The sequence below is a fragment of the Musa acuminata genome, chromosome BXJ3-7 (genome assembly GCF_036884655.1).
Source record: "Musa acuminata AAA Group cultivar baxijiao chromosome BXJ3-7, Cavendish_Baxijiao_AAA, whole genome shotgun sequence".
NCBI lineage: Eukaryota > Viridiplantae > Streptophyta > Magnoliopsida > Zingiberales > Musaceae > Musa > Musa acuminata.
The window spans coordinates 2522948-2550272 of NC_088355.1; the positions used below are offsets into that span (position 1 = coordinate 2522948).

Here is a 27325-nt window from a genome sequence, read left to right on the forward strand (position 1 = left end):
AGGAGCGATACACTTAAGAGGACGAACCTTGGTACAACGATAAGATTGTTTTTTTCGTAACATGAGAGTTCAAGAATCGAGTCACAGAAATAATCTCTTTAAATATTTAAAAGTAAGATCGAGCTTTTTGCACTGGTACGTTATTTTTTAGACTTACACAGGAGTTTGAAAACCAACAAGTCTGCAAGTGAAACTTTTTGAGGAATCCTGCATCCTAGTTGTCATCAGTATCCTTGATATCTTGCAAGAGAACACCTCTAACTCTTGACCTGGACCACAAAAAAAATAAAGAAACAGGACAATGCATCATGAATATACCTGGGTAGAAAGCATTATAGAAACAAGAAAAAGTTACCTACGAGAGACCAGGGCACCTCGCTTACTAGTTTTGGTAACTTGGGGACCCTTTGTAGCTGCGACATCTACATCACAAGTTCAGTAACCCAAAGTGGCTTACGGGTAACTATAATTTTCGTCATAAGGTTTATCCCTCGTATAAATTAATCTTGCTACCAAAGATATATTATACAAAACACCATGCCAATCCAATATAATATACTCTGCAAGTAATTGGACCTCATTCTCAACAAGATGTTAAACACACATTAAAAAAAAAATCATGGTGATAGATCGACATCTTACCTGAAAATTGTTGCAGTCCTGAATCAGATGTTTCAAAGTTGTTGAGAAGGACATCAGAAGCAGTGGATGCCTTCACCGCCAAATTTGGCTTAGATGCCTTCCGTTTACTTAGAAATGAAAGAGAATCAAGCTGTTTTTCGAGATTATCATTCTTTTCCTGGTTAACAAAAGAAATAACATGCTGATTTGTCATGTCAGCTGCTTCAAATTCTCCATCATATACTAATATGAGAAGCTGTAAGCATTGTGAAAAATAACTGAGGAAGAAAACCAAGGCAAATCAGATACAAGATTCAAACCTTTTACCATTTAGATAAACAGACACAGTTAATATCTGAAAATCTATCTACATGTAACAGCTGATTCAATGTTTTTGACTTAATATTTACTAAAAACTCAATAGAAAGGATCCACATGGATTGGAACATGATGATTGAACTGATCAAAAGCATAGGCAAGTATATAATTTTCTAGAAATAAGCTTTCGAACTCGTATCTCATCAGACTCATTATATAAATTGATACCGAAAGCTTTTATGTCAGATAATCATGTATTGAGAAAAAAACAAATATAAAGAAATATGAACAGAAAAAATTGATGCTCTCAAAGATAACACACAAATGCTAAGAGTAACTTAGCAAATGAGAATATCAAAAGAACACGAAAACATTGAAAAGAGATAACTAGACAACCTTTCTAAAAAATATAAAAGCATATGCATTCTTACAAGTGTATCATATGTATGCAAAATATAACAAACAACATGGTAGCAAAAGAAAATTTGATGAACTTATCCATTCAATTATTGGATGACAATTTCAACATTCTTGGACTTTATATCAGCAGCAAATGAGATTAAACATATCCAGCAAATGCAAATGAATTAGCAATTGTAAGACTAGGACTTTATAAAAAGGAATTATATACATGTATTTGTCAAAAAGAAAAATAAAACAACTTAAATGAAGTCACTAATAATAAACTATAACAGGTAGCCTACCCTTTCAGACGATAAGGATTCCATTAATTGAGACGAGCGTTGATGTTCTAAAATAGAAAATCAAGTATCAGAGGATTACCATCAATTTAAAAAAACAAATGCATGTTATGCAGATAAGCATATTATACCCTATGCATATGCATAGATACAAATTATAAGAAAAAAAAAGAAATTTAAGGAGAATGATATGATTGTCAGCAAAATAAGAAAAAAAAACCTATTTATATAGTGTAATTTATGGAGAATGATTCAGTCAAACTCAAATCATATGTATGAATGCCTGGAATACACACGTAGGCACATGAAGAAAATGAGATATTCTTGATGCCTAAATGTTTAGTATACTAAGAATCATTTGGCGGGTGACTAATGGATTCCAGAATCAAATATTAAATTTTCATCTAGCGATTCCCGTGAGCTGAACCTTGTAAAGTCTCTCAGCTGAAGAATCCAGCTGATACTGTCAAATGCCACTTCAATGTCATGATATACAAACACTGGTAGAGGAGTACCTTAAAGAAAAATATATTTAATATACACGGGCTTGAAAAGGTCTAATAAAGAATGAAGAATCTAGAATGATTTAACATGTAAGTGAGCTCCCTTTTTTGTAAGTTTAGAAATTGGAACCTCAATGACTAAAAAGATAATGTGGAAACATAGAAAATCAAGAATAAGCTTCAAACAAATAAATTAACCACATGCACCTGAATAACTAAATACCTAATTAAGAAGATTAACTCAGAAATAGCAAGTACATAAATGTTTAAATAAACAATAAGTATTTTTCTCATCAACTCAAAATCAATGATTTTTGTCAGCAAATATGCAAGGAAACAAAAAATATTAAAAAAAAGTGATAATAGAGTGTATGAGGAAGATATGGAAACCTTTCACAGCATCACTTTGTGTTTTCTTAAATGCCCTGAAAAGTGCTAGAGACAGTGTTCCCATTGCATCACTAGCTGGCACATTTGAGACTATGTTGAGAGACAGAGATATGCGAGGCAATCCCTTTGACTTGAGAGCAATTAAGGTTGCATGGACGTTCCCTGAATTAACAGACGTGCATTTATGACATGCATCAAATTGCATCCTTATGAGAACAGACAGTAGGTATGGTAAGTATCAAGTCAATGCATAGAATTGCTTATTGTTATGTCATTTGATACATAAAGGGAAATAAATGAGACTTCTTAGTTTAACCATCAGTCCATCACAATAATCTAACTCGGTAGGCATAACTGATTAAATAAAACTAACCATGCAAGGCCACTGTGGTCAGTAGAGTAAAAGAAATTCATGGATATGCACAAAATTTCAGATCTTGGATTTTTCTTACCACCCAACATTTACTTTAGAAAATAGCCTTTAAATGATGTGAGTTACTCATGTACGACAATTAAGAAAACTGTAATTACTTGAAATAGAAAGACAATCACATAAGCAAATAAAACATTAGCCAACAAGTTAAAGATTATACATAATTACATATCATTTGCATATTAAATGCCTTTATCTCAAATTGAACAACCAATACATGTAAAAAGAAACTACTTAGGACTCCTGAAATCAAACAAAGTACAACAGGGTGTGCCAAGATATGAATTCCTCCGTAGAAAAAGAAATTCCAATTATTCAGCATATAGAAGTGTGACCTCGGAGAGCTCAACCAAAAACCATTCAAAAACACTATGATAATTCTCAATGTCTGTTGGTTCAAATCTGATGCAATTAACCCTGAAAGAAATTGAAACGTTTTTTGCATTAAAAATGTATGAATAGCAAATTTATGTTTTCCAGTTTGTCTATTCTTGATATACAAGTTTCAAGGAGTCAGGAGTCATGTCAAGGACTTTCTTAGACAGTTCCTTTGCTAAGAATCTTATCAAGGCCTTATAAATGGAAAGAAGACATATTTATCAAAGTTATAGCTAAACATATATAAAGAGGGCAAGTTACAGTAGTTAAAGTTAACCTACATTTAAAATGGCCACCAAAATTTTCTCAGCATGTTAAAATTTGTGTTTAGCACTTAAATGGCAAACTTTTTTTTCCCAGATTCATAATGATATTTATGTATTAAAGCAATACATCTTGATGCAGAATACATACATAAAGATGTTTATAGGACTGAAAGGCTCACCAGAGCCTACATTTTGCAAACCACCCAATATAAGCTTAACATCTCCGGAAGACAGAGATGATTTGAGGTAGTCAACAAATTCAGACCATGAGCCACCAATTCCAATGTCATCTCTCTGCATAGGAATATGTAGATATAAGCTTAACTCCTTTGTCAAAGGAAAACTAAACTAGAACATCTCTCATGAGAGCAAAATCACAATGTACGATTAAGTAAAACAAAATTTCTTGTTGATTATAGAATGAAATCAGAAAGTGTTTGCATAAACCAAAATTTTCTGAACGATGAGATTGTGAGATAATATGAGCCAGAAAAATCAAGAAAACAGTTTTCTGAACGATGTGATCTTCACCTTCGATAGCTTACAATGTCGACGTGAATAGGTAAACATGCAGCGCAGACATAAAAGAAGTCCACTCACCAAAGGGCGACATAATCCTTTTATTGGCGTCACCTCTCGTGGTCAACAAACATAATTATTCACCACAGTCAACAATAGTGCTATCAACATTCAAGGCATCAACACCTTAAACCAAACGACGGATCAAACAGCAACACCTAACCCGCTGATACTGAATACGGATGAACAGAAAAAGAAATAGAAGGGGTCTTCTACATACGTCTTGGAAGATGAATCACCATTCGCGAATCACAATAGAAAGACACGAGACTGCGAACCGCAACTTAAGATTCAAATGGCAAGAATCGAGAGAACGAAGCAAGACGACAACAGGATCATTAAGCATAGGTCAAGTAAGGTTTTTGGTTATTAGAATGAGAGATAGAGAAGGGGGGGATGGGGTTCTTACGAGGTCTTCGATGTCATGCACCGTGAGGACGCGGGCGAAGGTGAAGGAGTGGAAGTCGGTGGCGAGGACTTCGACGCGGGACGGGTCGGGGGCGTAGGCGTAGAAGAGGGAGGGGAAGAGGGGCACGGCAGCGGTGGTAGCGGTCGCAGAATCCCACTCCGGCGTCGCTTCCCCGAAGACATCGCCGAAGTCTTCGAAACCCTTCTCTGCTGCCATCAGAAGGCGAAAGAGGAGGCCGGCAAGGGGAGAAGGGCGGAACAGAACGGCAAGAGAACCGACCAAGAATTGACGCCGTTAGGAACAACGTTTCAACGTTATCATCGACGCCGTTAGGAACAACGTTTCAACGTTATGAAGCAAAAATGAGATAAATAAAAAATTAATCTTTAATTTAAAAAAAATTATTTTCATTTTATAAAAGAACAATGCAATTAATTTTAATTTTTAAAAGGAACTTAATCTGTGAGGCCTTCAAATCTATTTCCAATCCAATTTGAATATTATTATTATTTTCATTTTGTATTATATATATATAATACATCAAAGTGTCTAATTGCTTTATATAATAAATATGTATATATATATATATATATTTTTTAGATGAGATATAAATGTTTCTATTAAAATTTATAGGGATAAACACATTAGCTTTTGAACATTAGATAGGCAATAAAAAAAACCCTATTATAATCACAAGATTTTGAGTACAATCCCATCTATGATATTTTCTAGTTTGATTCTTTTATTTCTAAAATTATTGATGCAATGCCAAACTCATGGCAATCAAAGAAGAACATGAATCACAAAGGCAATGGCACACCTTCTTAGGGTTCAGAAGAAACAGTTCCCTACAGATCATTGCTTTGAATCTTGAACTGGTATCTATAGAAGAAGAAGAAGAAGAAGAAGAAGAAATCCAAATCATTGAGAAGTATCGACCCAAGCAGTTGATTGTAATCAGAACTTGTTTCATATATGCAACAAATTTACAGTCGAATATATGTATATACTATACACACAACAAAATTCTTGGAACTTTCATGCCTTATTTTTGCAGCTTTGTGATGCAGATCTGACATGCATCACCTCCATCTACATCCCTTCTGCTCCACAAACCCTAATACATAACTTGATCTCTCGCTTTTGTTTCTTGGATTCCCTTTCAGATGATTCAGCTTCGTCTCTTACTTCTGCTGCTGCGATCTCCTCTTGGATGAGTGCGTTTTCCGCACACGGAACAGGTTCTTCAGCATCCTCAGCATCACCACGAAGCCAGGCTTCCGGCGCAGGGAGGCGCCCCTCGACACCTCCAACGCCGGCAGCAAGCGCAGCTCCACCGCTCCCTGCTGCTCCTTCTTGGCCACCAGCAGCTTTCTCTCGGCGGCGGCCAGTGCGTCCATGCCCGCCGACCTCCTCCTCCACCTCCTCGTGCTCTTCTCCGCATCGATCGGGACGCGGTAGAGCTCCTCGTTCAGGTCCTCCCACAGCGAGTCCATCCTCTCCTCGCACTCCACCGAATCGCCGTCGCCGAGCAGCGCGGGGGAGCTCCGCGTGACGTAGACGTCGCCCTCGGAGAAGCTTCTCCGGAGATACCTGTCGTCTTCCTCGTCATCGACTGTGGGGAAGCTGAGCTCTTCCATCGCTCTTTCCTTCTTTGTTTCACGTCGTCGTCGTCGTCTTATGGTGAGGATTACCACCGACCGCTATCGCAGGGTGTTACGAGATCGGAGCATCTCAGCCGTTGATCTCCTAAATGAACGGTTGTTAAAGACTCCAATAATGCATGCAATATGAACGCCTTTTCCATGCGGTAAATGGATTTGTTGGGAAAGTCAAGTCAAAACAAACAAAAAATTTTGTTTAGATTTTATTTTTAGGCTCAAAATGAAAGAATAAACTATATTGGTTTGATGGATATAAGCATCCCATGTTGATCATGTTAACCTAAAATATATACATGCAATCCATACGATCCAATAAACAAATGAGTGCACTCCTTTTTGGTTCATAAAGCCTTTTGACATGTCTTAAGCGAAACATTGCATGATAAAGCTCCATAAGTTGGGCACAAAATGAGTCATTTAGTCTAATGCAAGGTAATGGCTTTGTACCCACCAAAACAACAAGAGAGAGAGAGAGAGAGAGAGAGAGAGAGAGAGTCAGGTGGGCATGCAATGTAGATAGGAATTGCTACCACAAAGAAGTCAATGAGATTAGGCACACTCTTTTCCATTCAATTGTAGGACTAAAAGATAGCATCGACTGTTGTTGTAGATTTCTGTACTTAACATAAGAAAGAGCTTTCTTATCTATTGATAGAGGAAATGATTAGAGAGGCTAATGATGGACCAAACAATAAGATTATTGCCTCTACAATTGATTGTCTTGTCAATGAGTTGCTAAGCAAGAAAGATGAATGGAGGAATAGTACTCAACTAACCTAAACATAATACTACCACCGTATCACATGATACAATTATTAAATGATTCATATCATCAATCTAATTACCTTAATGTTGGGCACATGGCATGAGATTACAATCATTATTAAAGAAGGATTCCAATGGTTTGATGTTATTATTGTTAGTTTTAGGAAAGTCGATTCTTTCCTAATACCTTAAACTATTCGAATTGGTGCCCAATCAAAAATATTATCATGGTAGTTTATCTGTCTCTTTTGTTTCACTTGATGATTCATGTGTGAGATCTAATTCGATTCACATATCTCAGAATTTAAGTTATATTTTACTTTGAGTTTAAGCTTTTCGGACAAACGGTAATAAAATAAAAGGAATTTTATCGATCATCGCATGCATTTTGTGACCAAACCTTCATTAAGTTGCAAATGGGGAGTATATTAATCCATGCCACAACCCATGTTTTTTTATCCATAATTCCTGTGGTTTCAATGCCTTGCATGTGCATAATTATTGGATGAATCCATCTTACTATCATGCATTGGTGTCATTTCCAATATAAAAAAATAGTTTTAGAACCTCACATAAAATTATAAGACATATATACAAAAAGACTATTAAGTAACAACTTTTAAGGACCTCTAATGCTATACAAATTCTCAGTTTTATCTGAATGAGAAATGGGGCTGCACCTCATGCTGATTTTGGAGGTCAACAATAGAACTCAAAATCCAGACCTCTTGATTGCACATAAAGCTATTTAACAACACATTCAATATATTACACTCTTCTATTTCCATTTATTCTCAACTCATAACTTGGTAAAATAATTCATCCATGGAAGATTTGTCACTCAATTAGATTGTCAAGAACTGAGCTGTTGTTGGTTTGGTGGAAAGAGACAGCCACAAAGAGAAGTGTAGGGAACTCCACCAGGAATCTCAAGTGACAAGAACAGAACAAGCTCAACCTCAGGACAAGCTTCTCATGGTGGATTTGCTTTGATGATTACGACTATCCCAAAACAAGCTTGCTGTATCTTCACTGCCATCTTGTTGTCTCCCGAGGGAGATAAACATGACTTCCTTCTCTCCTGTTCATTTGGCATGTGAAATCAAACATCAACTATGAAGATAAAGATGAATAGATAGAGATAAAAAAAAATTAAAGAAGCTTTCAGGAGGAAGACAAGGTTACCATGCCAAGATGATAACCATGTTGCTCTTGACAAGGAGCAAAAAGGCTTCTCTCTCCTGTTCATTCGGGGTACATCGAGATGATGGCCATTTCTTCGCAAGAGGCTCTACTCCACTTGTATACTCTTCCCATTCCCATCTAGTATCTGAGCATTATGATAAATGTGGTGATGAGCAAATAAGACCGGTTAAATTTATCATCAGAAAAATTCAGTATGCCTCCATGAAAAATAAATATTGGTCAATATTTTTTTAACCATCTCCTGCTGGAAACAGAGTGGGAACTTGTTTAAGCTAAGAAGAAGTGAAACCATGACTTCCTTGGATGAATGAGAATGATTAATTGGTGATGCAAAAATAACTTGAATCTTGCATAGAAACGGCTATAAATAAAGACTTTATACAGAGCTTAACAGTCATAAGAGATCCATGTAGTCAACTTTGTTGTTGTTGTTGTTTCTTGCATAGAGATGACTTTTGATCAAGAAACCAGGCTCAAAAAGGATTGAAACATCACTCAGCTTTCAGTTCAATTTTAGTTGATCTTCTTTGAAGGAAGATGGTGCACATGTAATTCCTCTGATGAGGAATTGTTTTTTTTTAGTCATTGGGTTCTGATCCCACCAAGACATGATACAGGCTGAAAAGGAGAAACAATGGAAGAAAAGGGTATGAGGTTATCATGCTGGAGTAGACTGAAATGAGATGAAACTTTATCTGTGATGATTGTTGTAGCATAGATGGTGGTTTGGATGCAACTCAACTGTGAGAGATCATGACTCACCATTGCACTTTAGCATCACATGATATGCAACTTCATCATCTACTCAAGAAGGCTCTTCCAATTTGCAACCTTGTACAAGAGAACCAGAGAGGAATTGGCTAATTGATTTCTTGTTTGAACATTGCCACTTCCAAGCTGGACCATGCAGGACACTACTTGACAAGCTGCCATTGAGCATAATGCAACTTCATGATACCTTGGGCTTGGAGGGCCACCAAAAAAGACACTCATGAGTGCCCTTGTGCTAAATGGATGTGACTCAACATAGCTATGTCTATTTGCAGCTGAGCTGCATGACAATTGAGCAATTCTCATTGTGTGGACTGATGACTCTCATAACAAACAGTGTATTGTAGTAATAGAACAATAGAGTCAAACTATTTGCTAATTACTGATTGGATCTCAGGGGATAACATGATATTTTGGTCCACCACCACCGAGAAAGGTTGGCACAAATGAAGGATCAGACTAACATGAAAAGAACATGATTTGCCATTGTGGGTATCCATCACAGGACTCTTCGGATGCTATAAGTTTGAAGTTTATGCTAGATAACCTAATAACAATTTATGCTCTAATTCAAGCTCTCCCTTGATCACTGAACTTAAGTCCTCACTTTTTACTTAGTTTATCTCCATCGTTCTAATCTAACACTAGGAGAAAAAAAGAAATAAGCTTCCAAAATACATGTGACCATTAAAGGCCTCTCTTTTCCATTTTTTATTTTTTTCATTTCTTTGATTAAACCTTCTTGATTGTTCAGTCTAACTTTTTTATGTCTTGAAAAATAACAGGATGGTTTCATCCATAAATTTAAATAAGTTTTGGAATTAAAAATTAAAATTTTTGAATATCTGCATTATGTTAGTCCATTGTTGCATGAACTGAAATTTAATATTAAAAATTGATTGGTGGTGCTGAAATGTAAATATCAATAAGGTAAACTTCAAACTAGAAATATGCTAAGACAATGAAGTTTATATGTACATAATTTTTTTAATCTTCAAAATTTATAATGCACTCTATCTAATATTTATAAGATTATTACATTTATTACATACTAGGCCAAACCCACTCTTATGTGCCTCCACAATGTGCCCTTCACATCAATGTATCTAACAAATTCCACCAAGTTAGTTTACCTTGAAAAGACTGGCTGACTTTTAAGATTGAATTGACAAGTCGAGCAAGTGTTAGTTCTTGAATCTTCTAACATAATAGATTGAGTGATCCATAAGATGACTAATTATTTTTTATAGGAAGAAGAAAAAGAATCAAGAAAATGTTAATCAGATGACTAATGATTTCTATGGTACCTTCAGAATATAAACCCTAATCGTGTAACACCATCATTTGTTGATTGGTCCAGCAGTTAAACATCAATGGTGCTAATGCTATAAACACAGTTCTTCACATAAAACTTGCAATCTATGAGAGAGAAATCAACCCTTATGCTTTAAAACAACTATAACAAGAGCTGTGACTTGTGTTGAGAATAAAGATATGCAGATACTTAGTGGAAAAATTTCAATCACAATGCATGATTAATATAAAGTACATTGGTTAAAATGACACATCTGATCTTTACAAGAATATTTATTTATGGAGTAGCTGATGACACTTGCACTGAGCCGCAGATCTAACTAAGAGTGCAATCTATCTAGTGAATGGCAGACAGACCAATCTTGGGCAAAAGTGAAGAATAGGATAAGAATCAGCTGCAGCATGTCAAATATGCTGATATTATTTAGTCATGTGCAAACCTTTGTAATAAAGTTTGCTTGGAGTACATAACACAATTCTTTGTTTTAAAAGATACGCAATTCCTGTGGATTCAAGTGAGATCATAGCTGGATTATATATTAATCCAATTTCAGCAAATATTGTCTTTAGTCTGCCTAAATTAGATGAAGTGAAATGAGAAAAACGGATACCACAACAAACCTATGGCAATCTGCTTTGGTCTTCTTCACTTGGCTACTAAACATATAGATAACTATTGAACAACAAGAAGCTGGTTAACTCACTGTGTTAAGCTGAAGACTCATGTCCCAAGTTTCCCATCTTACAGCTGGGAAATCTTGGCTTATAATTTTCCAGGTTGTATTTGGCTAATCATTTCCTGCAATCAACAACAATATTGCATCAACCCAAACATAAGCCCATATGTTTATTAGAAAAAAAAAAAAAATCCTTGACATGCTAGAGTACCAATGACCTTGCATGGAGCAGCAATCCTCATATATCTCATCATGATAGTCACAAAATGATAAACCTGGTAAAAGATGCAATCACAGATCACAATTATTAGAAAGGGTACTTAAAAAGAAAAGCATAAATAGATCCTTACATAAAGAATTTCATTACTCACCTAAGTAGTACCTGTTCAAGGCCCATTGAACAGGTTATGTGAGGTGATAGAGAGGCTGCATGTATCGGCAGTGTGGTAGAAAAGTGGGAAACATATCCACTTAGCTAAAGGAATTTGATGGGTAGAGAAGCAGAAAGCAAAATAAAGTAGCTCTCTCCAGCCCCACAAAGCAAAGCCTGCCTGCCCTTCACAGTTCTCACATTCTTGCTCCCACCACTCCACTTCAATAGCCACCAGAGTCCCCACAAAGCTCCCTTCCTTTTTCATCCAACCCCTCCTCCCACCATCATTCCACCTCATTTTTCTCACCTCGCAAACACCCAACAAAAAGAGCAGTCTTGCACCCTGCCTTTCATCATTCCTTACAGCCACAAAGCTCATCTCACCCAAGCAAGAGGAAGGACCATGAAGGCCACAGTACTTGAACCACCTCCTAAAGATGGGAGAAGAGAAGTTCATGAAGACAGAGCTAATAAAACTGCAAGTGGCTACCTGAACAATTTGGAGCTGAGGCTTGGCATGTCACTAGTGAATGGTCAGGAAGTTGGTGACGGGAAACGTGGCAGTTGTGCAGGTGGAACGATCCCAAGGTATATCACCACCCAAGATGGAATCATGCAACACCAGAAGAATAGACACAGTCTTGGAGGAGCCAAGAGGTGTTTCTCTGATACCACAGGTGGTTTTGTCGACCCATGGAGTCTGGCAGCTCGGCAAGAGACAGCAGCTTTAGAGCAAGCTCACCAAAAGCTCGGTCCTTTTGCAATCTCAAGGTTCAAATGCTGCCCTTATCCCTCCATGAGATATTAAAATTCTCTCACAAATCTCTAGATTTATCAGAAAGTTTAACTGCATCCGTATGATAAAGTATGATTCGATAGAAGAACGTAAGGGTTGCAAGAAACAGGATTCACCTACCTGAAAAGAAAAATATAAATAAAAGCTCAAGATTCTAATTGATATTTCTGCTTCATCTTTTGTGTTCATTTAATGTACCATAGATTTTTTCCCATAATGTGAAAAAACATATCGAACATATTGTTCTTTTTCTAAAATATTGGCATCAACCTTTGTACAGGCCTGTTCTTAGCCAAGAGTGAGAGAACATTCTTAACATATTGTTAAATTTATTTCAGTCCATGAAGTTGTTCAGGATCAAGAGTGAAAACATGTTAGAATGTTCTCAAATTTTGTGTAAGTTCCCCTTAAAGAAGTGAACTAATATTTGTAATTCCAATGGCTAATATGAAAATTACAAAGAGATACAAGTGCATATAAACATAAGCACAGGAAAAAGGCAAAATTTTGATATAAGAAACATAACAAATAGTCTATGCCAAGCAAGCCATATATCAAAAAAAAGGTACAAAATCTTACCCTACCTTCTCTTGCTCTTTCTGTTTTCTTTAGGCTTTTTTTTGTCAACATAGGTTATTTGATTTGATTGGATCTGGTAGACCGGTAGTTGGTTTAAGCAGTGAATTCTGTGCATTAGAGGAAGAAGCAGCTCATCCAAAAAAAAGGATTAGCTACTTATTTTTTCCTAATAAATATATCAGTATTGAATTTTGGTTTAACTACTTATATGTCTTTTTGCACAACCAATGCTACTTACCGTTTTCTAAGTAATTTAGAATGAATACCTAACATCTTTTTACTCTCACATAACATCACCTTTTCTGGGTTATCTGACTATCCTACCCTTGACATAAAACAACTCAAAATACTTTGTATACCCAACTTGATAAAATACTTGGCCAAACACCCAATCGAAAATCTAAATGGTAATTCACTTTTCAATGTCCCTTCTAAATTGGTGAATGATGTTATCCATCAATTACTCTCTTTCGTTATGCTACTTTCTGCGGTCATTGTGCTTCTCATGATGATATGGGAAAAATATTATTAGATCCACACATCCTCCACAAGTGGTGGGCTGGCCTCCAGTCTGTTCATTTCGAAAGAACTTGGGGAATCAAAACCAATCAAATTCTACGATGAGCTCGGAGGCAAATCCTGAGAAAATAAAGGTAGCAAAAGATGAGAAAGTGAACAATGAACTGCAAGAGAGACCCACAATGTTTGTAAAGGTGAACATGGAAGGTTGCACAGTGGGCAGGAAGATTGACCTAAAACTCCACAATGGCTATGACTCGCTCTCTCGTGCTCTTCAGAAGATGTTCCATAATTTGTTCTCTGGTAAATAACTATAAACTATGAAGTATATGAATTTTCAACTGCATGCAGTTACCTGCTTCTTATTACCACGTTTTCTATTAGTTTTAATTATTCAATTATAATCAATGGTATAACATCTGGTCTATAGTATAAACATCATCATAGGAAGCACATGATTAGTATCTTGAGAATGATCATAAAAGATCCAGTCAAATATAATAATCGACATTTGTTTTTGGTAAAAACTATACATGACAATGGCATCTTTATAGAGTTCTCCTTGGAGGTTACATATTCATGTAGTCATATGGATTTTCTTCATATACCATTGTTGTTGAATTATTTCTTGTTGTACATTATATATTATGAAGGTAAAATTATTTAAGCTCCAAAAAGACCTACAGGTCTCTATCTTTAATCATAATAATTTTACTTTTCTTCCAAAAGTATTCTGTGTTACTTCCACTACATATTTGTTATTTTTCATGAAAATAATTACCCTAATGCTGACCTTTCCCCTACTCGCTCAATTCGTACCTGATCCCTGTTTTTATCATTTTTCTAGAAGAAAACCATTTTGTCTAATAAGAAGTCTGAGATGTACAGAAGCTAACCATGATCATTTCTTTCTTTCTGAATCAGCTAATTACTTGAACAATCCAAAGCAAGATGAAAAAGAAGAGGTTCTTTCTCCAAGTTATATTCTTCTTTATGAAGACAGTGAAGGTGACCGGATGCTTGTTGGTGATGTGCCTTGGGAGTATGTCTTTGGATTTTTTATTTTCCGATGTCTATTTGATATCATTAATTACTTCCAAACAATATGAGGTGTTTTACCCCTATATGAGAATGCATATTACAAGACATTCCTGATGCTAAGGAACTGTTGCAGGTTGTTCATCCATTCAGTGAAGAGATTATATATAACACTTGATCCTAGAGCACACAAATGTGGTTTGTGACAATCTTTTTATACTGCTTTCTTTAATAAACATTCTTAATTATATGAGGTTCCTTGCGCTAATGCTTTGAATTAACTTTACTATAGTATGGATATAAACAGTCCATTCTATAAATTCAAAACCTTATACTAACAAAGAGATGAAAGATATGGAATTACAGATTTCAGCTTGTTAATGTAGGTATTGATTTTGCAGATTGATTACATTCGGGACCTATGAAAGATACAGAAGAATGAAGAGGTATCAACTTGCTTAGTTGAAGATATGATGAAGAAAAAGAGTTGATTTCATGAAAATATTTCAGAATTTCAGTGTGGCGATGTTGCCGCACAATCTAAAACTAGATTTCCACTTGAGGTGATTGGAAGGTTGCTTATCTTGGCAGTGTAACATATATGGTTGTGTGATAAATAATCTCAAGAACAATGAGTTATTTATTGTGTTCTATAGTTTAGAATCTATGATTATTTTGGAAATTTTTGTGACTAGTTTACTTCCTTGATACTTGAGATACGTCATGGTAAATTTGTATTACTTCTTTAATATTTCTTTTGGCTTGGCTTCCAGACATGATTTTCCAGACCAAACTACAAACTATAATTATGCAACGGCTATTTTATCAAAATATTGTTTGTTTATATACTTGTCCACTTCTCAATGCTATTTATTTAGCAATGCATTATCCTGATGCAATTTAGTCATCAAATGTTACTATGTTAGACAAAATGTCTTTGGTGAAACAAAATCATAACCACTATTGAAATTGAAAGGTGTACTTCCATTCATTTGGTATGTATCAAGAAATCTGCAGCACCTAGAATTACAAAAAGAATAAGCTATCTGAAGGAAAATGAAAATTGAGAAGATTGTGTTGAAGAACATTAGCAATACCAACCTTCTTACATGAATGGTTGGATGCAACTTCATTGCAATGGAATTTTATGAGTCTATACTTCAGGTACAGCTTGAAAGCGATCTATGTTACTCTTTTGGCATACTTCCTATGTCTGCAAGGAAGGCAATAACCTGTCAAGACAAACAAAAATAAAAATACACTGTTATGAGTTTAACATGATGAAGATTTAATTATAGATGATACTTGACAGCATCTAATTGGATTCAAAATTTTAATTGCGGTGAGATAAAAACATATGTAGTTGTATCTTACACTGTCTTATATAATTGGCTCTGTTAGCGTAATTGGTAACCATCAGAAAACGGGAAAGCTATTTGCAATATCCCTCAGTAATTTTTGCAGAAAAAGATATATTCTTATGATTAGAAAATTATTCATACAGAACAAAATGATAAACTCATAAAATCGTAAAGCGCAAGACAGAAATCTAACATATAAACTTGATCTTACACAACCAACCCCCCATGAGTTTAGATGACAAACCATAAAATGATGCTAATTAAATAATATATAGACTCAAAAAGCTTCAGAAAACTCTCTTTGGGCATGATTCCTACAGCTGTAAGAAATGCTGCAACTTGCTAAAGCAAGGAACCGAAACACTACATCATGGTGACTTAAAGACATGATGATCACATCAGCAAGAGGTCTTTTTAACTGAATCAGAATGTCAGATGACAAATCTGCTTAACTATATGTCCGCATGTAGCGAAAGCTCATTCTCAATGAATGTAGATCTTGTATTGTCAAGATTTAATACCAAAGACTAAATATGGATGCTAAGGGAGATATAATAAACTTACATCATAATGTGAAGATAAAAAATATATGCTGACAGTTTTTACAACCAAAAAGAAGCATTAACTAGTAGCCGTAGTATTGCGTAAACGTGAAGGAGATTATTAAATCATGAAGAGGTTTGACTTGCAGGTAGGAGTTGCAAACTCGACAATGTGAAAGAAGACGAGGGCCATGCGTTCATTAACATTCTTGACAAGCCGAAGAATTGCTAGTGTGACGGACCTTACGCTCATGAGCAAATCGAGAATGTCAGCATCATCCTGCGTATCTGGTTCTCTTCTCTCGTACTGGATATCAGAACAGCACCTAGAATCCACATAAACCTGGTTCCAAGAATATACCAATTGCAGAAGAAACAGGGTTTGGCATTCTTGCAAGCGTCTTAAGTGCAGTCTTAGGAACCGCAAGAGATTCGTAAAAAGCGGAAGGAGCTCATGCAAGTGCGAAACCACGACCTAACGGACGGCCGACCATCGTTGGTGGAATGGCGGCGGACGCAGGCGGAGAGGCGGTTTCCGTGGTGGGCGCGGCGGAGTACGGGAGAGGAGCCATTGGCGGCGGCGACCTAAACTTTTAACTATGTTCGGGAAAGCAAAGATATACTCAAACGGGTCATGTCATGGTTACCTGTACTAAATAGGACGGACACGTCATGATTACCTGCTTGAATCCTCTTTAAAAGCATAATCTAAATGGGCATCTCAAGGACCAATTGCTGCTGCACATAAATCAATAGATGCAATTTTGAACAACATAGGATCTAATTAAATGCTTCCAAACACAACAGACTTCTTTTTTTCCAGAAAATGGAACTAATTTATATCAAGAAAGAAGTCTCATACACCGATCACCACAGGAGATCAAAAGCTCCAACAATCTTCACCAAAAAAGTTATAATTGTTCATCCTAATAAAATTGACCAACCCACTGCATGGTTTCGTTCCTTAGAACTCCATAGAAAAATTAAGTAGCTCAAGGATTATCATAGATCCATGTTAAATGCCGCAAGAAAAAAAAAACATAAATGCACTACCATGCAAATTCCTTGACGGTAGATTTACAATTTCTACATGAAATTTCTGGTTTTCTGAAAATAGATAGGGTGTTGGACTTTCTCAGTACAAACATATAGCATAAAGAAAACAGACAAATCAGGCTTCTCACTTCTTCAGCGTGGCTTTGCCATCGAAGTTGAGTTCATGAAGGTTAAGCAATAAATCATCAGACTGCAGGAAAACACGGTTTGACGAATTTGCGATTGTGTGAGCTATCTCCCTTGCAGACTCGATCTGTCGTAAAGCAAGGAACGCAGGGTTGTTTGCAATAGCTTGACCTATAAGCTGGGCACTCGTTGCCTCACCCTGTCAAGACGACGAAAATAAGATTCACATATTCTCCATAAATATCAGAATAAGCAGTTGCTTTTTATTTAGCCGTATAAACATAAGCAGTTTTCCAATACTTATAGCGAAGTAAAGATGGTAATACAACATTGCCAGCATCAAGATGACACAGTTTCAGATAGCAAATAAAAGGATCAAATTTATCATCATAATGAGATTGTAGCTCATGGTCATACCCTAACTGCACAAAACAGATTTAACTTTTTAGCAGTCGGGAACGATGATGAGAAAGGCTCTGTAAATTTAGATTAAGAGTAGCTTGTTGACTAAATGTGGATGAAGGTAAAAAACTTCATTCTTCCATGAAAGCTATTCAAGTGTCCTGGATCTGTGTAGATATAGATAATATGTAGATAATATGCTGAAATCTCACAAGTACAAGGTAATGCTTGACTACCATAAAACATCTTTCTCACCTGCGCTCTGATAATAGCACTTTTCTTATCTTGCTCTGCCTTTTCAACAATGAACTTAGCACGTTCCGCTTCTTGTGCAGCCACCTGTTTAGATTCGATTGCAATAGTAAACTCCTTCCCAAAGCTAAGGGTCGTTATGGACACATCATCCAGAACAATATTGAAGTTTCTGGCCCTTTCTGTCAATATCTTTCGAATTTCCCTACTTACAGCCTACAACAAAAGGTGGATTCTTCAAATTCATATGTATCAGTAGGTTGCATAGTTATCATTCCTTAATATACTATCAACCAAGAAATTATAATATGAAATTTTATTGTAACAGAAGACCTCTCTTTGTGTGATCAGTTGGCTAGCATTGTATTGTGCAACCACAGCCTTCAAGGTTTCATGAATAATGGATGGAAGGACCCTTTCATTGTAGTTCCCCCCAAGAGTTCGGTAGATTGTAGGTAGCTGATCTGGGATGGGTCTAGTAAGAACCCTAAGCCCAATATTAACCTGCATAAGATGCCATGTTTCAAACATTAGAATGCCAATGAACCAATGCATGTAACAGCTACCATCCAAAATCTGGAAATCAGTAATTGCATCTAGCAGAGTGAGATACTGCAACATACAACAACAAAATAAAAATTAAAAAGGTCAATCATGCAACTATTGTCAGTTATCTGGTCTCAAGTGTCACAACAACAATGAGCTAATAATCCACATACATTAATCTGAGAGAAAAATGGAGTGTTAAACAATGACAAGTTATTCATAACAGATGAAATGCAAAATAACTCTAGATGTATTTCTCATGTATGAAACACAAAATAAATGACTAAATTCAATTTGGTGTGTATCCCACATAGAAATAATTGTAAAGTTCTTTTTGTTGCTGCTTCCTGATGCAAGGAACAGCAAACTTACTGCCATTCAGCAAGGTTACATTAAAAGAGTAATCTGGGGGACAAAAAAAACACTACCAAATTCACATTGCTAGGGAAAAGCCAGCATGATCTTCAAGAATTGTTGGGCCAAAAATTGACATATTCCAGCTTCACTTGATACAATTTACCAGCCTAGCTCATCGACGGATTATTATCCTAGATAATAATGGACTAAAGGTCATTCATTGCATGGGCAAGGTCTCGTAAAAGCCTAAAGCAGGTTACTTTTAATAACAGATATATATCCCATGATATAAATCTTGTTCTCTTCCTTAAAAAAAATTAATGGACTTGCAACCACCCAAAACACTCATCTGAAAATGTAATCAGGGATACACGTTGAATTAGAGTGCAAACTTGGGATGTGTTTAAAGTGAATACTCATGAACTATCCCAATGAAAGGGTTGGATGTTGGTTTCCATTGGCCAAAAACCTAATACAAATCCAAATTGAATCTAACCTGCACCTAGTCTTCTCATCTCTGATTTGGCATATGAAGTATATACAATATACAGCATGAAAATTTATATCTTTGTTTACTACCATTCATATACCTAAAATTATTATCTCATAGCTATAAATAAGCCAAAGTAACCCAACTCGACCTATTTGACCATGAAACTGAACCCAACCATCCAATCTTTCCAACACAATCACCCTGATCTGTACTGGTATCGACCAAGGACAATTTAGTCCTCCTGAACTTACACCAAATATTAGTTAAAATCAGCAAGAAACAAATAAACTTGGTTAGAGTTGCCCTATTTTGGCCACTTTTAGCCAATTGGACAACATCACAAGATATATATATATATATATATATATATATATATATATATATATATATATAGAGAGAGAGAGAGAGAGAGAGAGAGAGAGAGGAAGGAGGCCAATGGCTAAACATAGGTGACAGCCATACAAGGAAAAAAAAATCTAATTATGAATGTGAAACCAAGGAGATATTAGATGCTACTGCTGATACATTCCCCATTCACTATAGTCATCACATTCACCATCTACCACCACTATCACAATGATTGTTGTCCACTGTTAAGGAAGACCACAAAAGTGTGGTGAGACAAAAAATAAAAGGATACGGCGTATAAAATATTATAGTCAGATATCTTAACTTATAGAATACAAAGATATAAGAATATAATTAACATATATAATATTTTTATTTCTTAATGTTTTGTTATTTTTATGTTTTATATATTTTTAAAATACTATATTAACCAAATTAAATCTCACCAATTCAAACCGATTGTTCCCGCTGATCCTAATCTTGTTATCCCTGGCTTCTGGGTAGTTCATCAAAAGCAGCAAATGCCATCGGTCATGTAAGAAGATATATTTAGACATATTATTGACAGGAATCTAAGCCATTTCCCCTTTTGTAAAGTGCTTCTCCAAAACTTTGTAAACTTAAATGACATACTAGCATACAACCATGGATGGTTCCCTTGCAGACACATTGTAACATAAAGTCAGGCAGATATTTCATAATGAAAATAAAGGAGACTGATATTTCTCACATTAGTTTATAATCCATAAACAGAGACACACCGGTTAAAAGCAATAGCTCCAACAAAAGTTTACGAAAGAAAAGGACAGGTACCATTTGAAGATCACGGCTCCCAGAAGTACTCTCCACAAGATGCGGGCGGGCACGAACATCATAAATGACAGGCCATTCAAACCAGGGAATCATCAAATGAGTTCCCTCAGGATAGACCTGTAGACAAGCCTTTCTTAATATACATCTAGGAAAGGGAATGAATTTCCAATAACGATAGTGCAGACAAAAGTCTTGTGAAAAAGATGTGAACATAGTAAGTGGGTAATGTTCTGGACATTTTACCACAACTTATATTTCATTTTATAGCACATGGGTAGCAGCACTACTGCTAAAATACAATCTGCTAAAATTTTACAAACAAAACACACATATCAAACTTCACAAAAATGTGAGTTCAAAATAACACGGTATAACCAAATACAAACCATAAGTGCACCTAAAGATACCCATACTTGTAACAGTCGAATGTTTCAGATTTACATAGTCTTCTTTGCTGACACGCCAATGAACATAGTCATCCTTATATTATTACTAACTTCAAATAGATGTTTACTTGCAAGGTTAGTCCAATTTTCCATAAAAACCAAATTACATGAGCTATATAGACTGCCTAACAGCCTGAAGCAATGATATAAAGATTTATTACGTGGGTGAACATACAGGACATTAGCTATTTGGGACAATTACCGGTTTACTAAGCATTGTCAATAGATTACACAGCAAACACGATTCCTTAGTAACCATCAAAGTGCTTGTGTCCCGAATAACGTAAACCTTAAAGCAGCTAACTGATACAGTTGCCAACACACAGCAAGAACCAAAAGGAACAAGTTCTGCAAGTCACCAGCTAAACCTCAAAAGATATAACCCTTGATTGAGGAGCCCAACATCTACATCAACAAAAGCATAAAGATGAAAGGAAAAAAAAAATGAGCATTTTGAGCAATTAAACCATCAGAGTTTGCACAATAATCACATAAAACGAAATTTCTGTATCTCCGATCGGGTGTCAGGACCTTGTCCTTGATGCCCACGATGCGATTGAAGACGATAGCGCGGTGACCGCCATCCACGTTGTAAAGGCTGTTGAGAGCAGCGTAGACTGCGGTCCCTCCGATGAGCGCGACCTTCACGAGCGTCCCCACCGCCGAAGGCACACTCGGTCCCTTCACGTTCTTGAAGTTCATCGCTACCGCCCCGGACTACCCGAACCTTTCTCACTGCACTCGTCTTCTCCCTCAAAATCCCTTAAACCCTAGTAAAGAACACACACAGATTCGGCGGCGATCGGGTCGGGCAGCTGCTAGGGTTTTGGGCGGGTTTGGGTAGAACGGCGGACAGGTGTGGTATTTTGATTGGGCTAGTGAGGCTTTCGAAAATAGAAAGACCGGTTGGTACATGTAACTTCCTTAAATTTACTATATGCCCCAACCGTCTCTCGCCACAAATAACAGTAGAGTGAAAGGCTAAATTGGACAAAGAAACCAACCATGGCTGAGACAGCATTTATTGACATGGCAACGACGTGGCATCCAATATGACACGTGCTACCCCGTGATGACCTCATTAAATATTAGAAATAGTATTTTTAGCATGATGTTTGTCCATATTGCCCTTATCGATCAGTCTTATTAACAAGAGGCGGTAGCGAAGGCAAATGTTGCATTTATCGAGATATTTTGTGCCAATAAAGGAAATGTAGATTTTTTGTGCCAAATCTACAAGTGCAACACTTGGTGTTCCAATACGCGACATCAATCGAGAAGACTGAAAGGGATACCGGACTTACTTTTTGTTCTCTTCGCCGAGGGAAATGGTGGATTCCCGTCAGCTGCTTGCATGATTGATTGCGTGATGCCAAAGCAGTCCTCCACAGAAGAAAGTATAGATTGGACGACCAACATCGCCCGTGATCTCGCGTCCTTCACCTGCACACTTGCGTGTCTGCAGCCCTTCCATTGCAGCAACCATGAGACAAGAAAAAGGAGGACGAGAAATGCTTAGATTCCTCGAAATATGGCTTCTAATCCATGCTGATTCTAGCTTTAGCTGAGATCATATGGAGTTGCATTGGGACTGTGCAATTTGGATATGGTTGCTCTCTACTCTCAAATGGAATATATTTCCTTTCGTTGTGTTCTTGTTGTCCAGCCATGGAGACCGAGAGAGATGAATTCTTGTTGTCTCCTTCCTTTTTCTAAATCAGAAATCCTCGAAATATAGAAAAGAGCTAACCCATTTTCCTGAAATCTACAATGCTTTTATGTTTGCAGTTGAAGAACACCATAACAAAGTGGGGAAAAGTAGAGGGAATTATGACCCATTTACCTCAGTCTCTAGCAAAGAACATAGATATATATATATATATATATATATATATATATATATATATATATATATATATATATATATATATATATATATATATATATATATATATATATATATATATATATATATATACTCGAACATTGTTTGGAACAAAGTACACATCAAGTCGGGTGGAGAAGAGCACAAGTCTCCATCTCGAACGTCCGCTAGCCAGAGGTGGTGGTCCTCCTTGTTAGACTCCTTATCCAACCTCTTGTCCGCTTCACTCCTTCCACCTTACCTCCAAACCCAAAGTGGCATGTGCTTGCCTCATTGGACCGCTTCCAGATTCCCTGATGGAGAAGGCGGCCGATGTGCTTTCGCCACCTCGGGAACCCGCTGTGGTCTGACTGCTCCACCGTTGTCTTTACTTCCTTGGTTTCCTTGCCAATGGTGGTGGTGTCTGTTGAAGCTTCAAAGCTCTTGTCTTTCTTGTTCTTCGATAACACTTGCCCTTCGTCCTCAAACTTAATCGATATGAACGAGTCTATCAAGACCCAAACCACGTTTAGATGCATGGCACTCTCCAAGATAACCACAAACATGAAGATGATCTCTAGGAATGGGAAGTTCTAGGTTGAACTACATCAAACCATCAGTCATGCAAGAATGATAACAAGGTAAACTGCAGATCAGGACACTGATCTCATACATACATATATTAGCCTAAACAATGGAGGAATGTGGAACGGAGTTTTACCTTCGAGGCTGGCAATGGGGCCTTCACGACCGGAGTGATCTTTGTTTGTGTGATGATGGGACTCGAGGAGATGGCCGAAAGAGCCCAAAACAAAGACCTTAGGAAGCGTGATGACTGGTTTCCTCTTCGGCACTCTCAAGTACCTCCTGCATAGAGGAAGATGACCTTGCTCGGAGGCCAAAACCAGGAGCTTCTCCTTCAAGCAGAGAGCACAGATGCCTTCGACAGCTTCCATGGGGTGGAAATAACAGCATGGCTTGTGTTCTCCACGGTCATTCATGTCTGTTGTCAGGGTAGAACAGTGAGCAAGGAGACGAGAGGAGGCAAGTGCAAGAAACAACGAAGAAGATGATCACAAGTCATTCGAAGAATCTCAAGTTTCAGATAATGAAAGCGAGGTGTTCTTTTCCCTCGTTGATCGAATCCATGCCGCTCATCAGGCCTTCATGCGAATCTCAACAATACCTGACGGAGCCGCGTCCGCGTCCTGAGCCGTCCATGATTCTGTGATCCAGGCTCTTTCGACCGAACCTAAACCATATACCAACGCTACGGCCCAAATGGCTTTCGGATGGGCCTCGAATGTGTCAATTAACAATGTGTCAATTAACGTCAAAGTCAACCATGGGCCGGTGATGAAACAGCCCGACCGGCCCATGTTTAAGTAACATTAATGAGCCCAATGCGATGCAACTGCCCATTGGGTTATTGATCGAATCAATGGATGACCAGTTCAAACCATAATAAGTATACTAAAATTATAAGAAAATTAAAATATAATTACATAATATGTCTTTAAAAATTATATTAGATATTTAAAAAAATAATTATGAATAAAAAATAAGAATATTTTAATGGTTGACTTATAACCATTTGTTCAGTTTTACTAATTTATCTTTACCGGTCTCAGTAATTTGCAAGCCAGAAATAGAAACTCCATGTCGGTGAACGGATCGAGTTCACAGACGTCGTTATCTCGATCTCTCTCTCTCTAAGAATTTTGGCCGATCAACCGTGACAAAGAAAAAAACAGTGTCCTGTCACGCGGGTCAACCCACGGAGTCAACCCCGCATTTCGACGAGTGTTGCTCCACCGTGCATCGTCCTCCCACCATCACGCGTCATTCGTTGACTAGAGTGGCCGTCCACCGTCTACTTGCCCTCGCCAACGACGAAGCCTTGTCCTGCGTCGCTGGTTTCGTTGGAGTTGACTCTGCCGACAGCAGGCCTCGTCTCATCTAACGTAAAACATTGACTTCATGGCCATCTATCTGTCTGTGTTCAGAGCATAGAGACGACAGGATGTGAGGGAGATAGAAATCATGATTCAGAGCAGCTTGACGATCACAGGAAAGAAATCTTGAGTGGGTCTTTCGACCTGGTCAGTATCTGTAGGTTAATGGAATCCGCAGACTGACAGCAACGTCAAAAGATATGGCGTCCACACCCTACCAAGAGAGCTCAGCCTCTCGCTGGTCTGAAACTGGAGAAGGAGCCCGAGTTGGGGAAAGCCACCTTTGAGCTCTATTCGTCAACTTGTAATGTTTGTCTACAGAACATTCCTTTAATCGCTCATTGGCGACGCTTCCTGTTTGTTTCTGCTTTGGTCAATCAGCTTCGGCTGTGAAAGCTGACAATGTTAGATTATGTGATCCTATTTAATTAGAGAAGATGTGACAATACTTTGGTCAATCAGAGTCTCAGCTCTCAATCTCTTTTTTTTTTTATCTATTAATCCATCGATCTAGGTGGTCTAGGTGGTCCTGTCAAAAAAATAGGAAGAGAGGATAATGATCTAGTTCTCCTTACATATTGATATTTCAGATCCGACGATAAAACGTTTGTAGATGGTTTATTCTTCTGAACAACAAGAAAGGTACGTATCGTAATATATTGTTAGATTTAATTTTATTTGATTTCAATCTTGACATAAATTTTTTTTCGTATGACTAACAGATAAATTATTAAATTTTATTTTTAAAGTATTAATCACTTGAATCGATTTATGTATTTTAATTTTGAAATATGGAAATTAGAATGGAATGGTATGATCTCATTCGATTCGAAATTGTGATCTGATTTTTATTCTGATTGGAACCGAGATAAATTTGGAATCGGAGGATCGGCGGGCTCCACAGGAGAGGTAGATATAGAGGACGACGACAAATGTAGCGTCTGCATGGGAACAAGTGTCTCAAACTACGCTGCTAAATTCCACCACATGAACCATATGATAAGCGCTGTCCGGTCGTCTTCTCTCATCCTTCCATCCAACACAGAAGAGGACAAACCAACCTTAATATCTTCCATGGCCCACTTCATCTTTATCCACATCAAATCTGAGGTGCTCATCATGCATCTCGAACACATCTGACACAGGCTTATCCTTCCTCTTCCTCCAACCTCTTCCAACCTGGTACTCACCTCTCTCTCTCTCTCTCTCTCTCTCTCTCTCTCATTCATGAAGCTTTGTGAAGGGGTTTGACCCCACATTGGATGAAGCCAAAATAGTACGACGGCGAGATATTTTTGCTTCTCTACTTATCCTTTGGGTGTCCTTTACATAACTATCCATGTGAAGTGTGTCAGTGGGTGCATGCAATTGTTTTGGTAGAATCGTTTGTTAGATATGACACATTCGCTAACGCAAGAGGCAAGATTGCAATGGCCCCACATCCTCATGATGGGAGTCATTTCGATGTAATATTTTCTTTCTTTCTTTCTTTCTTTCTTTTTATTTCCATCTTCCATAATCTATGTAAAACCGAGAGAGAGAGAGAAGAGAGAAGAGAGAGACAGTCTAAAAAATATATATATCCTTGGATGGGTGTTTAATTATTCTATTCTATCCCCCTTATTGTTATAGCATTGTTCTTAGAGTTTTTACGTGCCAAAGATTAATCATCTTATCATCTTGAGTCACCTAAAAGCCAACCTGCCCAATCTAGCCATAAGATATCAATCATCATCATCTAAAGCACATTTAACATGGTATTAATGCATGTACCAAGAGATCAGAACATGAAACGGTGTGCTCTCTCTCTCTCTCTCTCTCTTCCTTTTCTCTAAAGAGAAATGGAGGCTGGTGAAGTCCAATCAAATTGTGGGGTTATTGATCTATACAAAATGTGAGTTCTCTCTTTTTAGTTTGATAAGGGAAATGGAGACTGTTGAAGTCTGACCAAATCATGCATGGAAGAAAACGTGGGGGAGTAACAATATTATATGAGTTGAGGAATGTTTGCTTGCTTGCTTCCAAATGATTAGGTCCCACTAAATCCACTGTTTCAATGAACTTTAGCAAGTGGGACTTGTGAATTCTTTCTTATTGAAACATGGTATTTATTGAGAGAAAGAGTTGACTTCTTTACCTTTTTTATTTTTATTTTGTTATATCTATTTGGATTGCTTTTTTTAGTGGTGTTTGGAAGACCAGTAGATGAATCCAAAGGTAGCAAGTCTTAGGCAACAAGAACAACAGTGGGGGAATTGTGATGTTTCTGAATGAAGACCTCAATGATGAGCAAATTATAGAGGACTCAATTTGGTGATTTGGCTGCAGGTAAAATGACAAGAAGACAGAGAATTTAGGAGACTGTAATGAGTGGGGGGACCTCAAGAAGATGAGAACATGATGCACATCTAACTTGGGTTGGAATAGACAACAGATCTGTGTTACAGTTCATCTGGTCAGGAAG

The 27325-nt window shown here is 37.2% G+C and overlaps 5 protein-coding genes and 1 long non-coding RNA gene across 16 annotated transcripts; 1 reads left to right on the plus strand and 5 right to left on the minus strand.

Moving 5' to 3' along the window:
- Positions 1-81: 81 nt before the first annotated feature.
- LOC135581544 (uncharacterized) lies at positions 82-4892 on the minus strand. 5 transcript variants are annotated; one of them, XM_065159187.1, is made up of 7 exons: positions 4599-4892; positions 3790-3904; positions 2534-2695; positions 1644-1690; positions 643-799; positions 360-413; positions 82-269 (listed from the first exon to the last, which is right to left on the minus strand). In XM_065159187.1, the coding sequence occupies exons 1-7, from the start codon at positions 4812-4814 to the stop codon at positions 154-156; spliced, it is 867 nt and encodes a 288-aa protein (XP_065015259.1). In that variant the 5' UTR covers positions 4815-4892; the 3' UTR covers positions 82-153. The 5 variants fall into 5 exon arrangements, 4 of the variants coding, with proteins under 4 accessions (XP_065015259.1, XP_065015258.1, XP_065015261.1 ...); XM_065159186.1 differs by having other exon boundaries at positions 360-422; positions 4599-4891; XM_065159189.1 differs by having other exon boundaries at positions 356-413; positions 4599-4890.
- A 653-nt stretch (positions 4893-5545) lies between these two features.
- On the minus strand, positions 5546-6255 carry LOC103991121 (uncharacterized). Its single transcript, XM_009410479.3, has one exon. The coding sequence runs from the start codon at positions 6236-6238 to the stop codon at positions 5783-5785; it is 456 nt and encodes a 151-aa protein (XP_009408754.2). The 5' UTR covers positions 6239-6255; the 3' UTR covers positions 5546-5782.
- A 1319-nt stretch (positions 6256-7574) lies between these two features.
- Positions 7575-16908, minus strand: LOC135642687 (uncharacterized). Of its 7 annotated transcripts, none has more exons than XR_010498034.1 (7): positions 16679-16908; positions 16446-16546; positions 15402-15513; positions 11367-12215; positions 11023-11270; positions 8213-8357; positions 7575-8108 (listed from the first exon to the last, which is right to left on the minus strand). It is a non-coding gene; the product is annotated as an uncharacterized LOC135642687 (long non-coding RNA). The 7 variants fall into 7 exon arrangements; XR_010498030.1 differs by having other exon boundaries at positions 15402-15532; positions 16679-16907; XR_010498031.1 differs by having other exon boundaries at positions 11023-11117; positions 11207-11270; positions 15402-15532; positions 16446-16905.
- On the plus strand, positions 11772-14994 carry LOC135642686 (auxin-responsive protein IAA25-like). Its single transcript, XM_065159032.1, has 5 exons — positions 11772-12139; positions 13276-13565; positions 14187-14304; positions 14437-14498; positions 14702-14994. Exons 1-5 carry the CDS (start codon positions 11772-11774, stop codon positions 14704-14706), a joined length of 843 nt encoding a protein of 280 aa, XP_065015104.1. The 3' UTR covers positions 14707-14994.
- A 315-nt stretch (positions 16909-17223) lies between the features above and the next one.
- LOC135642787 (prohibitin-1, mitochondrial-like) lies at positions 17224-21911 on the minus strand. Its single transcript, XM_065159223.1, has 5 exons — positions 21574-21911; positions 20597-20713; positions 18373-18543; positions 18043-18255; positions 17224-17584 (listed from the first exon to the last, which is right to left on the minus strand). The coding sequence occupies exons 1-5, from the start codon at positions 21742-21744 to the stop codon at positions 17384-17386; spliced, it is 873 nt and encodes a 290-aa protein (XP_065015295.1). The 5' UTR covers positions 21745-21911; the 3' UTR covers positions 17224-17383.
- A 1115-nt stretch (positions 21912-23026) lies between these two features.
- LOC135642406 (uncharacterized) lies at positions 23027-23966 on the minus strand. Its single transcript, XM_065158538.1, has 2 exons — positions 23628-23966; positions 23027-23414 (listed from the first exon to the last, which is right to left on the minus strand). The coding sequence occupies exons 1-2, from the start codon at positions 23905-23907 to the stop codon at positions 23095-23097; spliced, it is 600 nt and encodes a 199-aa protein (XP_065014610.1). The 5' UTR covers positions 23908-23966; the 3' UTR covers positions 23027-23094.
- Positions 23967-27325: the final 3359 nt, after the last annotated feature.